This window comes from Pieris napi, chromosome 16 (genome assembly GCF_905475465.1).
Source record: "Pieris napi chromosome 16, ilPieNapi1.2, whole genome shotgun sequence".
NCBI lineage: Eukaryota > Metazoa > Arthropoda > Insecta > Lepidoptera > Pieridae > Pieris > Pieris napi.
The window spans coordinates 5,053,390-5,068,237 of record NC_062249.1 but is presented as its reverse complement, the minus strand read 5'-3'; the positions used below and the strand labels follow the sequence as shown (position 1 = coordinate 5,068,237).

The 14,848-nt window shown below is 33.0% G+C and overlaps 1 protein-coding gene across 7 annotated transcripts in view; it reads right to left on the bottom strand.

The window, feature by feature from the left end:
* Positions 1-14,848, bottom strand: part of LOC125057289 — a 45,458-nt gene that overhangs the window by 14,661 nt on the left and 15,949 nt on the right. For all 7 annotated transcript variants that reach the window (XM_047660897.1, XM_047660898.1, XM_047660901.1 and 4 more), the window contains 2 exons: positions 5,993-6,110; positions 4,165-4,295 (listed from right to left, as the gene is read on the bottom strand). In XM_047660897.1, the coding sequence (XP_047516853.1) occupies positions 4,165-4,295; positions 5,993-6,110 (249 nt within the window). The remainder of the gene's footprint in view (positions 1-4,164; positions 4,296-5,992; positions 6,111-14,848) is intronic.

Genomic DNA, 14,848 nt, shown 5'->3' with positions numbered 1-14,848 from the left:
GATGTAATCCGTCATTATATACATTTCCTTGGAATTGTATGTAATTCTTAAAATCGCACGGAAATGTGTAAAATAAATTATATTAGACACATTTCCTAGGAAATCTATAAATTGTCTAAATAGCAATCGGAAATATAAATATTTGAGATATCAATGGGTTTGGTATTAATTAATCGATTGTTTTTTAGCATGAAAAATAGTCTGTTTTACCCCTAGAGTGTTATTTTAAAACCGTAGGCGCGGGGGAAGAGCAGCCTCCACCCGCTGTAACAAAGCACAGGCATTATGCAAGCCGAAGCGGCTAAGGCCTAATTATTTAAATTTCCTAGGATTTGTATACAATTCCTAGATTTCAGACATTTCCGGTAAAATAAACACATATTTTTTGAAGATTAGTATAGGGCTAACTAAAAATCATATTAATTTAATACTAGTGGGTAAATCTATGTGTCAGCCTAAGAACTAATATGCGTTTGAGAAAACGTTGAACGTACGATACGTAATATTTTGGTAATAAATAATAAATTTGTATGAAAAATGTTGCGATTCAAGAACGCTTTTATAAAAAGTGAGTTGTTCTTTATTAGGAATGGGTGTTTATAAATGTACTGCTTATATAAGCGGCTAAAAAACAACTTTATAGTCATTTGAAAATCAATAAATGTAAGTATGTCACATGAACAGGTGTGTAACAAATACTTTTAGTATCACTTTCATTAAATTCTACGCCTATATTTTGCAGTATTAGATTTCCGTACCGCAATTTCTAGGCTGAACATAAATCAGAAACGGCTTCAAGATAAGATCTAGCTATAAACCGTATTGGAAAAACTTTTACAACCCACCAATAAAAATACAGCTAGGAATTGGTTGTCGAATTCGGCAAGGATTTGCGTCATTCACTATATATTCTACTGGAGCAATAAAAGTTGTCTGTATCAAACTGTTTGTGTGTTTTAATATGGTATGTTTTAGTATGGTATATATATTTCTGATCAACTATATTAAAAAAAAACTGTACGTCTTTATGAAAGGTAAAACAAATTACTTAGTTATTTCCATACTATGTCTAAAGTGAGATTACATTTTTTTTTAAATTTATTTTTTCACATCATTCTTCTATTGCATATGGCCGAACCTATATTACGTCATCGTGTGTTAGGTTTTTTTCGTTACGGAATTTCTTGATTCAGTCGCCGCGCTCAAAGCCCGCGATAAAAGCTATGCAATAGCTTAAAAATATATTAATATACCTAAATCTTATAACTAACAATGTAGCAAGCAACTCTTGTGAACTAAGCCAGTGTACAAACAAATGTAAGATGAATAGTGTAGCTCTGTTTCTTTGTTCGGCAAATCGGCCAGCCTTCAGTGCCTGACACGCCTACAGAGACTGATTAAGAGTTCTGACCGCCCTAGGCTATTTTATCAGGATGCGCCCCCGCCGGGTGACAGGTGTATTATGGCCGGTCTAAAAAGTAGTACCTACTTATATTAGTTTTGACTTTGTTTACTATGTACTTGTGTGAAAATTTTAGCATGGTTCATACTATCTATAAAAATTTACAGATCTGCAAGCGAAACAAATGCTGTCCTATCATTTGCACGACTTGTAAACATTTTTAGCTGACCGTACATAAAGGCCTCACAAATTATACGACCAAAATCATGACAGGCTTCCAAGTTGGAAACCAAATCAATGTCGTATTTGGCCACATTACTCCTATTGGCTTAGTTTCTATGGACATCTTAGTTGTTGTGGCTATTAACCATAGACGTCTAGGTTGGTGGTCATCTAGTGTGTGATGTTGCTTCGACTTTAAGTTATTTTAAAATATTTACACTTCTGTTGTTGTCTTTAAAAAAGACGAGAGGTATCAAATAAGTGAAACATTTTGTCAACTGTTAAAAAAATTAAGTACTAAATTATTATTTGCTTATACAAAAGGCATTTTTCTCGCTTTCGCGTTATCAAAATTTTCCACAATTTTTCCAAATTTAATAGCTTGTAAAACGTCACTTTTCCGACGGCGGAGTGTGGAGCGCAAGTAACTTTTTACTCTTTTAAGTGCTGAAAAAGACCTTTCGCCGCTGCAGTTGGTCACTCATTGTCAAAATAATCTTAATATTTATCCACATCGGGAGCATATCTGAAATATTACGGTACGGAATAAGTTTAAGGAATATAGTCAATATATTCTTGAAGCCTTGTTGTATGTCCAAAAAAATATAAACGATTTTAAAACAAATGGTGGCTTTCACCAGTATAATACGCGAAATAGAACTAATTTGAGTGTACGACCAACCAGGCTCCAAAAGATAAACCACTCCTTATATGGACATTGTATTCGTTTTTACAACAAACTCCCAAGCGAAATTAGAGTATTATCACTAAATAAATTCAAAGCCCTCGTTAAACGGAAACTAATCAACAAAGCTTTTTATAAATTTGAGGACTACTTAAATGATCCTAATCCTTGGGATTGAATTGCTCCAGTTCAAACAATTTGTATGACAATACCTGGCGATTAAAAAGAGTGGCGGAAAGTTTCTTGCCAGTTCTTCTTACCCGCTCTACGCCCTTGACTTGCGAACTGGTAGTAAATGTAAATTTACGATTAATTTAACTTGACGATTCAAAAGTGTACTTGGTTACCCACTTAAATAAAGATATTTTGAGTTTGAGTTTATTAAAACTTTTTATTAACTGCAACAGACCCTTTGGGGTTCTGGCAGAAGTATAGGCCTTGGTGTCAGATTTTAAAAACTGTGCCAAATGGACGCATTCTTCTGCAAATGTTTCTCCTAAATCATTTAGTTAGTTGTTTTAAGTCCTTTGCTTTACTTCTAATAAATCCTCTGTTGTCTACTTCATACAGTTACCATAAGAAACCAAACGTTGTGTATACTTTATTATGATTTTTGTATGTGGTCACTTCGCATCTCTTGATTGCCTCTGATTCAAAATTTTTAAACTCTTATCGTCACGCAACGTATTAAGATAAGCAATGTCTCATAAAGTGTAACAACGTCTGATAAATCATCAGAACTTGCTTGTAGCTGTGTACTAACGATTTGAAACTTTACGAGCACAGAGTTCCAAAGGCACAACATATTTTGATCTCTTTACTTTGATTTTTTTTCGAGTTTATGACAAATTTTTAGTACCATCGATACAAAAATTTGCCATCTGCTTGTAGATCCAGTTCACAGTTTATTTAGTGTTTTGTCTCGGTCTAGTTGAAATATGCAGGAGATGATGCTAGCGAAGACACGATTTCAGTGCGCCCGCGCCCCCCTAGATCGTCGCGCCCTAGGCTGCAGCCTAATTAGCCTAAGGGTTAATCAGGCCCTGCACGCCTAGCCAATTTTTGAGTCTAAGTGGGTTTCCTTATGTGGCGTAAAAACAACTTTGAGTCCTTACATATACATATATAATGCATTGGATGCATGCCTCACCACTAGACCAACAAGTTCAAAACCAAGTTAAAAACTTTGGCAATAAACGGGGCTTCCTCAGAACTCCTACACTACCATAGTTGGTCCTATCATAAACGTTTGTAATTTTTTTTTTTATGTAATAGGAGGCAAACGGGCAGGAGGCTCACCTGATGTTAAGTGATACCGCCGCCCATGGACACTCACAATGCCAGAAGGCTCGCAAGTGCGTTGCCGGCCTTTCAAGAATTGGTACGCTCTTTTCTTGAAGGACCCTAAGTCGAATTTATTATACATTTCAAAACGTAGTATATTTATTGAACTGTTTGTTAATTTGCTAGCTATGAAAATTAATCTACACAAAGTTTCGGCCTTGTCATTAAAATTTGGATAATTCAGGGTAATTTTGACAATGATGTAACTCTTCATATCCAGCAATTCCCGTCGATTAAGCAATTTTTGCATGAGTAGCTGCTACCGCTTAGGCATTTTGATGAAATTTATAAAATATTCATGAAAACGTTTTGCGTCAACAGTTATGAAAAAATAGACAGTCATTTTACAGATATTAAGTATTTAGCAATTTTGGCCTTAAAACTAACTGTATGATAACCTAATAGTGAATGTAAATAGTAATTTAATATTCATATAATAGACGGGTGTACTCGTATAGACTTCGTATAAACATACATCGTTCGAATTTCTTTGTGTAATACATATACTTACTCGGGCGCGGTCGAAGGTGGCGTTCTGCTGTGGTCTGATCTCATCAGAAGGCGCCGGATCAAAGAACTCATTGGTTTTGTACGCGACCCCTGGATACTTTTTACGACGCGGCAGTGCTGGTTCGATTACGCCTGTGAACAAAAATGACATGGATACTCCATTTTTACGATAATACGCTTTTCTTATTCATAGAACAAACATAGGTATATAAAAGCCCCATAGCTTTTGAAAGCAGTTTGAGCCCACAAGCCTCAGAACTGCACTTCTTTGTGAAAGGAATAACAAAATACGCCGACAAAGATATTACGACGATAAAAGGTTTCGCTTGGTAGCCTTAGTTCGCAACTGAAGCATATACAAACAAAAACATCTTAGAACAATGTAATTGATCCGCCCCTTAGCTTAAGGCCGCGGCCTTGTTGTCAAGCGTGGCGAAAAGCGATCTATTACTAGCTTAGATTGCAAATTTGTAGAGATTTTACCAAGACTATTTAAGTATAGGTTTAAAAATAACTTTATTTCTCATAAGAATTGCATACATAATTCACTTACTGAGAAACAATATTTAAAACTATGATTAAACATTAGAAATTAGAGCGCACAGATAAATACATATATAAAATAACAAAACAAAACAACAACAAAAATGGGGGTAGACATATTAAATATAACACGAAACATATAATTTATTGAGATAGAGAGAGTTACATGTAACATGTAATTATTATGCATTTTAGTAATTATAATAATTCTTACACACACCCTATTTCTTTGCCATATGTAGCTATTACATTGGCGTCGAGAAATAAAGGGTTTTAGGTTTTAGTCATTCCTAACGTGGGGCCCACGCTCCAAAGAGGGGCAATTTGATTGTAAAGGGGTGCTGTTCGAAAATATAGTAAAATATTTGGAATTTAAAGTTCAGTTCCATTTAAAACTGACTTACTGTGTTTCGTTAACAACTTTCTAGTAATTTCTTAAGTGAAAAATATATTTTTTTTTTAATAATCCAGATTATGCATGTTGCATATGGGGCATAAGAATTTTGGAAAGGGGGAATGGTAAAAACACTGTTAGTAGACTATATTTCGGTTGCAATATAAAATTGAATTTTATGCGAAAGAAGTCGCCGGCATTAGCTACTATTATAAAAGAGTATTGGATCAATAAAAATCGTTAATCGCTTTCTCTGACTGTCAGTCCGAAGTCCATTACTTAGTAGGTCTTCTATTTTAAGAAATGTCTAAAACAAGAGAGTTCGTTACGTGTTTTGTTTTCTGAAAGGGTTTTGTAGAAAGTAGAATGGTTTTGTTAAGCTATTTTTAGTTGCGAAATGGTTATTGTCTAACATTAATGAGAGGCTTCTAGTTTGTAGAAACATGGCGGATAAAAAGATTAAGCAAGCAAATATTTCTTGTTTTCTTTGGAGTGTGCAAGACAAATTGTAAAATGGATAAATAAGTATGATATGGTAAGAAGACACTGCAAGCGTCCATGTAAACTATACTACATCTTTATATGAACATATAATTCTTCTGTACGTGTGTATACCACTGAACGGCTCTCTGAAACGGCTGGACCAATTTGAATGAATTTTTTTGTATGTGTTTGGGTGGCATCCTGGATGGTATAGATGTTTTAGACGGGTACTTTCATACTTTGTTTAATATCCTAATCGCTTGAAATATCATCCAGCACAACGTCTGTCGGGTCCGATAATCTTTATATATATATATAATATGTACTTCCGTGGAACGATTTCGATAGAATTATTGTGGGTGGCGTTGCACACTGTATGTAAATACAATAATTAAAAATTGCGCATTACCTCTGGCAATGGGCAGTGCGGAGGGCGGCGCGGGCGCAGGCTGCTTGACCACGCCGGGCTGCTGCTGTTGCTCCTTGTACTCGTGCCATCTGTACGTGCTGCGGTACTCCGAGTGCAGCTGCAAAGATGTCAATGTATAATATACATTTTATATAATTGAGTTGAGTTAACGACGAAAGATTTTGAAATCCTCTTTCGTTATGTAGATACATATTCGCTGTGAACAATGTTTGTGTTTAAACAAATATTGCATATTTCGTGTGATAAAAATGAATTCAAAAGTTTGTTATTACCTTAGTGCAAAAACACAACAGATTATTTGTGAAGTGATTTGTTTTGTTCTTGGTTCACATTCTTATTATCAATTTCAATTGTTTACTTTTCTTTTTCCAGTTGCCAAATGATATGAAAATGTATATTTACTCTATATTACTATCGTAAAAAGGTTTCTGTAAGTCCTATATTATCCTTTGTTTGAATCGTACATTCTACGTGCTACATGCGCTGCGTCTAGAATACAGGTTTGTTTGAAATACTTTAAGACATTCTAAATTTAAAATTCTACTTGAAATGTTTCGTGACTTATATACTACGCAACGTCACGATAAATTTTTAACATTTATACTTATGTATTTGTTTGCTCTGCTTTCGGGTTTTTATTCCCGAAATTGGTAACTGTAATGATGAAGGTCATTTGAAGCATGAAGAAGAGAAGTCTTTGCGTCTGATGCACTAATCTGCAGACATTGTGAGGAGGGTGAGGTGATTGCGATTACTAAGACCAATTGTTTCAGTTTTCGTTCGAACAAGACGTCTAAAAAAGTAATAAAGAAATCTTGCGATGTCGCAAAAATTCTTCTGAAGCCACGGGTACCTACGGCTTTAATTTGTTAGGATTTATGAACTTATATTTAATATATTATTGTTATCCATTAAACATATTACGAGTATATAATTACATTACAAATATATTTTTATGTAGTATTTATATATTAAGGTAGCCAACAACATATTACATACATATATATTATACATTCATCCCACTTCACTTCAGAAAAGACTGTCAAAAAACTTATCCATAAGATTTATTTCAATTTTAAACACTTTAACCATAAAATTGCAATCTTTTGGCAACACGAAGTTTCCGACCTACTTCCCATGGTTATGCAATCTGGGGTCATTGTATTACAAAATGCTGTGTGTGCAGTTTTAATTGGTATTGTTTTGTGTATGGGCTGAATATAGTAATAAGTTTATATTATTTTAAAGGTATTTGTAAAATCATCAACGCTGAATATTATAAAGAGGAAATATTTTCATTTTGTTTGTGTATAATATGTCCTAATAATATCACAAACTATTAATAATTAGCCACCATTTAACTACTACTTCTTGGTTTTAAAAAATATTGTTTAAAATGCGTTATACAATGTGGCAAATGTGGACATTTGGTTTAATTAAAACAAAAATAAAAAGTCACTGTTAGAAGATGTTTTTACATTTATTTTTGCAGATAAAGCTGTGTTTTTGCGGCAGATCAGTTAATAATTTTGTACAGCCAGTAGCTGATGATTAAGTAAAAACTCGGGAGCTTCATTCTGCATAAACGTTTGTGATATACTGTACAGATTGTTACAAATTCGTTTCAAAAATATATTATTCTGTTCACACCACTGGCATAGTCAGTAAACGAGTAATATCAATCAAAGAAAGCTCATACTTCATCAACAAATATTTATCGCAATATCGCCAAAAATTGATGTTTTAGTTGGCCGTTTCATGAAATTGAGTATAGTCAGGAATAAATTCAACAATAAGTACTTGGTGCATACGTTTAATATTTTTTTATTTATCTGTAATCTGTATCAAATAAATATATTTGATAAATTTTTGTCGTTTTGAATTTGCGACGAAAATATCCAATCTGATATGTGAAATCTAATCTTACCATTGTTTTGATGGAATATATCGTATCGATGGGACATTCGATAAATGCGTAGGATTATATATACTATGGTGAAAATGAGAAGGAATGACAAAAATATTGGTATTAGAAAGTATTTTAGTAACCTAACCGATGATTCTAATAAATAACATATGCAAACAAGATATTCAAAGTAAAAATGATAATAATCTATTAAGCTTAAAAATCCATAAATCTGAGATTTGCTCACTAGTGATGCAGTGAAGATGGGAATATAATTATTGAGAGTATTTTGCAGCAATGGATGTTAACCCTGAGGTACTAAGTTCGGCAAAACTTTTTTTTTCAGTTGGGAGGCAGACAAGTTTTATCTATGTCTTTAAAGAAATTGAATACTAAAAATATATAAAGAAAGAGAACTGAAGGCAAAGAAATGTGTCTGCACATAAGGCACCATGAAAAAAGTATATAAAGTTGTAGTTGTAAAGTTTCAATCAAAATGTAATCATAATCAGGCACATGGGTTTTTATTTTTTAATACGTAATAAAAATAGGTACATGAATACTTTCTCCTATTGTTGACAACCGTCTCTTAGACTTATTTTCAAGCGATCCTAAAATTATCGATGTAGAAGACGCCTATCAAACGTTTATGAATGAAAGCTCATTTGACATACGTAGCAAATATGCTAATAAGAACACGGTAATTCCTTAATGCCCAAACGAAAAGATCTTAATATGGTCTAATTAGCAAAGTGGATTTTATATTGCAAAAAACAGAATTAGGAACAGACTTTCAAGGGTATATTAAATAATCCTAATCCTCTTAGCCGTTTCGTGTTGCTAAAAATACTTCTAAAAATTCGGTGAATGTAATATTAATATGATAAGTTTTATTCGCCTTCTGTCCCTGATCTTCGATTGTAGAGGTCTTAGACAAACTGGTATTTCTTGCAATGTTTTCTTTCACCGTATGAGCAAATATTCAGTAATAGTTGCCAGTATGCTTTGGACCCGACCTTTGAGGAGGAGGGTTTTTGGGTACGATTCAGAAATGAGACTTTGCGTTAATTCGTACGTCAAAAAAAATGGGTTTCACTTACTGGAGCAATAGTTTCGCTCGTTTCAGAACTCATTTCGAGTTACGCGAAAGACACGTCTTGTCCTAAGGTATTTAAGCCCTCAGTTGTTAGTTGCAAAATCAAAATGCGTTTATTCATGATGGATGAACGTTTTCTCATATACAGGCCATCCACAAACACACCCTAATCAAAACAGCTAAGAAAGATCAGTTCTCAAAAGTTATGGTTCATTCAGAACATTGATTACAAAAATTGTTTGAGCTGGAGCAAATTATGCTTTAGAGCTAGTAATCCTGATTCAGCTATTATAAAATAAATCCGCATTCAAAAATCGATCAGACGAATTTACAAATATACAGATGGATATTTGAAACATATAATTGGCAACAGTTTGCAGATGTCGACACTGCCACAACTAGGTTATATAAATTAGTACTGCGTATCGGAAAAACGACAAATTTGCCACATCATTGCGTGCTGAAATCGTAATTTTTGTATACATCATAGGTTGTAAATGTAATTTGGAATGTATTCGACAAAGTGCCAAGCTGTCGTTTCGTACAATATCGATGATAAGATGAGCAACCCTATTCCAATATCCAATTTTATGAGCAACTCAGCCGAAATTAAAAGATAATCGGATATGGTACACGCTTCGATGATTTTATGATTCAATTTTTACACCCGTATTCACTCCTAATAAACCTTTTTAACGAGACTAATCACATTACACAGATTAAAATCAATGGAGCATCGGAATTTGAAATACCTTTTTACTGACTTTTACTATGACATAATGAATACCTAGTTTTTATAAGTTTTGTGATAAATATAAAATGAAATTTCAGGTTCTACCAAAACACCTAAAATACTTCTCGGTGTTCGGTAACCACGAAAGCGAAAAATTATAACTGAAATATCTGAAATAGAACTCTGCTAAAGATTCAAGATTTAAAAAAGAAAGAAGACTGCAAAATAATGGTCAAACGACGATGTTTGATTGAGCAAATGACTGTAGTGATGAAGGATCTTAGGTAACCTAATAGGCTTTAGTCTGAACGTTGGACAGTAGAGAATGCTTTAACTAATTTCGAATACATACCTAGAAGAGTGAACGGTAAATATAAGATGGGTTGTCTTTGACCAGAGCCATAGTAATTTACCTACATGAAGTATCTATGGAAGAACTGGTACATCTAAAAATAATTTTATTTCCTATATGATATTAAATAAAATATTTTTTTTTGTTACAGATGAATCTATAAATTGTGTTCGGAATCTTACAGAACCCTCTCAAACCAGGATGGATTTGGATCATTTCACAAAAATGAATTCGCTAGAAAAACTATATATTCATATTGCTTATATTTACAGCTTCTGAATTTAAATGTGCTAATTTTACTGAGGGCTTCATAAGGCAGTTTTTGCCGCGCACTATGTGGAACCAGCTGCCCACTAAAGTATTTCCGAACCAATCCGACTTAGGGTCCTTCAAGAAGAGCGTACAGATTCTTAAAAGAACGGCAACGCACTTGCCAGTCTTCTGGCAATGTGAGTGTCCATGGGTATCACATCAGGTGAGCCTCCTGCCCGTTTGCCTTCAACAAGATCACTTAACATCAGATGAGCCGCCTATTACATAAAAAATAAAAAATAAGACAGAGTAGGCACAAACCTAGAGACATATGTAAAATGCTGCCTTTGTAAAAACTAAAACTTCACATAGTAAAGAAGCCTTGTATATTTTCTTCCAGTCAAAAATATATTTAAAGAGGAACACAAATCCTACTTAAACTGATGCCGAAAGTTGATAAAATCCAAGTGCTATAAAAGGAAGCGCGATAAAGTGAAAAGTCCATAAAATGTTGAAACACGTGCAGATCACACGGATAGAGTGAATTATCTACACGACACTGGTAGGGTGACCATAAAAAGGCTTTTATCACGTTTTAATAAAGTATTAAGTGATAATTGATGAAGAAGCCAGTCAGGGAATTCACGCTATATTATTGTGAACGGAACACCATAAGAGAAATTAAAAAAATAACTATAACATAGTATAGCGATAAATATTGCATATTGCGTATTAAGTTTTCTTTCTATTAACCGTTATGGTATCCATAATTAAATTTCATATTCTTATTTGTATCTCAAGTACCAATCTCGTCTTGGGCACTGTCAAATATGTCAAAGTTCATACAGATAAAATGGTTGGACAGCTGTTGAAACTGGATTTAAGTTTGATTGACGTGCGACGAAATCATGTGTTCTTATGAATGAATAAATTAAATAATTTATCTTAAACGCGAGTTCCAGTCATGTTAATAAACCTTTTATATCTTAATAGACACTAACAATTGCTTCGTGTAATTTACTACATAATTAAAATCTTGTAACGGTTCTGTGCCTAGCTCGTTGGAAATAACCCGATAAATTTGTAACGTGTGGTCATCCCACGGGTGATGTATCGCAAACTCAATTAAATTGTGCCCGTCGCGCGGCCCACTGCGCCCGTAACCTGCTTTCGTGATCGCCATCAAACTGCCAGACTCATCTGCCTAGTTACGAAGACTAACTACCAATTTAACAACTATCTTTAGATTGTTCGTTATAAAATAGTTTTCGTTATGGATGAATCTTACTAGGCCCTTTAATACACCTTTAACATAATTTATATTATAAATACTATTAAGAACTTATAAATACTTTTTTTTTTCACTACGAATGTATAAGATTTGTGTGATTTTTTCTGTCATATATACCAGAAATGTTGCTTGTAAAATTATAGTATACATAGTTGAAGGTCTATAACTTTACAATAACAATGTTACAATTTGACTAGACACTAAAGAAATGATATAATATATGAATTGCTACCCGTTTGTCTAGCTAAAACTCGATAATGGCTGGACCGATATGGCTAAATATGATCTTGATATAATTGTGGAAGTTCAGGAAAGGATTAAACGATGGGAATCATAAATAATAATTAAAGAAAAATACTGAATTTTCCATTAAAAACTGTTACTAGCTGGGAAATATATGTATTTTGTATGTTTAGAAATAAACAATTGGTTATCAAATATTTATAGACGCCTTCAGAAATTTGTGTTTCCTAGTTGTAGAGGTCCGATCTCTTATATATCTTTTTAAATCAAAAGTATTAAGTTTTGACATAAATATAGTTTTTAAAAAGTATTTTTAGTGGAGTGGAAACTTACGTTAAAATAACGTTGATTTAAAATAAACCCAGTTTTTTGTCTAATGCTTCATTCGATATTTCTTCAATCATCGTCGCCTCGAAACACGAGAATTTGATATCACATGTCGAAGCCATTGTCAAACACCGTTAAGAGAAACGTTAGTACAGTGAATAGGTATCGGTTTACGATATTTGGGGGTTTCGAGAGCTGATAATGGGTTGATTTTATTACTAAATTGACTGAAGTATAAGGTATGAGGTTTAAAAATAAAGCCTTTTGATTGTTGTACTGATTATCGTAATCATACCTAAATGACGTATGAATAGGTACGTACGCCATACATGAAGTCCCGTAACCTTCTCTGGACATTGGACATATAATGCTTTATAATCTTAATATATATATAAATTACGTGTCACGTTGTTTGTCCGCTATGGACTCCTAAACTACCGAACCGATATCAATCAAATTTGCACACCGTGTGTAGTTTGATCCAACTTAAAAGATAGGATAGCTAACATCTCAATTTATACCCGCAATATTATTTTATTGCAAAATATTTGTTTATTATTTGATAGTCACAATTCTAACAGATGGCGCTGTGTTGAAAGTACCAACGTTTCACATAAGCTACAATTTAATGGCGTAACCACCAAAAAAGCATAGTGGTCCCCATGGGTCGTGTTCTCCTACCGTTTCTCTTGAATAGTTTGCTACTATGTAATATAACAAAAACCTTAGTCACAGCAACGCTTGGCCGGTCTGCTAGTGCTATATATAATGCACCAATGTAGCAATTTGAGCAGCTTGTTCGGACGAAGTATCCATATTATGGTTCAGAAACTCTCGATGAGTTAAAAAGCTAACCCAACAATTCTGATGGTAACAATAATTCAATTGTCAAAAGAATAAACAATCAATAAGAATCAATTTAAAAAAACACGCAAATCTGATACTACGAGTAAATTTTCTTTTCCCGGCTATATTCATTTGTTTTACTGCAGTTCTATTTTTAAATAATTCTTTTTTTTAATATTTATATAATTGAATCTAAAAAGTTTGGATACTTATGAAAAAAATCATTTCAAAGTAATCCTGAAGTTTGATGCAGTTTATGAGTCCGTCAGTGTAGGTTTATTGTAAATTTTCCATTAGGTACATAAAAAGGCCTTTTGTGCCTGATTGGTTGTTACGCCTGGGACATCACCAATTTTTTACTAAACATCTAAATGTACTAAACATCTCAAAGAAAATAACAAAAAAGAGGTCAAAGTGACTCTTCATTACCTTTGATCTTGGCTATCTTCAAGATGGTTAAATTGCTGGATAAATGTTTCCTTTGATGTCACTTTACGTGTAAAAAGATTCTAGGTCACAGATTAAAAATGTAAGTTTGGCTGTAATTTAGTTCTCTAAGTTCACTTGTGAAACTAAAATGTGTAAAATGTCACGAGGAAAAGGCGAAAAAATTCCTTTTCACATGGAGTGTGCATGAATACTTAATAGAGCTGAAATGGGCATGCTAAGTTTAATTTGGCTTGTATAATAGTAATGGTACAAATGGTATAAGTCAACTAAATACGTTTTTAATGACGTGAGAATGTAGTATAAAAAAACAAACATTTGCTATGCTATAGAAAAAATTATAGTGGTTGTATTTGTTAATCCTAGTTTTAATTAATTGGCATGTGAAAATTCTAATTTAATTTTTCAATTAAATAAAAATATTTCACTGATGGATTAGTATTTATATAAGCTGATATAATAATACTGAACATAGATATAACGATGTAGGTCACATTGTTATCCTTAAAATTTGCATCCAAATACTAGAAGTTATGAAAGAAATACTTAATAACCAATAATACTTGTAACATTGACATATTTAATAACGTAGACGAAAATATGGACCGGGACAAGAGATTAAAAGCTACGCCTAAATATAATAATACAAATTTGAATTTGACACAAAAGATTGACTCAACAGCCTTAACTCTCAAGTCAGGATATCTAGGACAACTAATGGTCTTAAATTTGCTCTAGATTAACTGATTACGTGATAAGACCTGAGTCAGTTGACCCCATTTTGACCAATCTTACTTAATGAGGATACGAAATATTTCGTTATACTGAATCGTCTGAAATATACCTCCCTATTTTACCTATAAATAAAAGTTCGGGAACAGTTGATGTTTTACATGTAAGACAATTTTTGTAATTAAATTAAGCGCCTTAGACGCTTAGTTGGTAGCTAACCATGTGGGGGTTCAGGGGTTCTTTGATCCCCAACATAGTTGTTTCCAGTTGGAAGTTTAGGTTAAGAAATGAACATTTATTTGTATATTTATATAGATCTCGTATATAGAGTATGGTTTTTAAAATTGGATTATATATATATAAACTTTCTTCTTTTCGGAATATCGATAAACCATTACAATAATATTTTGGTTGTATGTCTAAACTATATTTGTAGATGTCGAAGTTATATATATTTGATTAAATTTCATACATTCATAGTTAACGTTCAAGCAAGGAAAAAAAAATTATTAAAAAACAATTATATATATACCTATATAATTTTTTTTAATATATAATTATAATCTGGATATTTGGCATGAAATCAAAAGGCTTTTGCATTTATTATTAT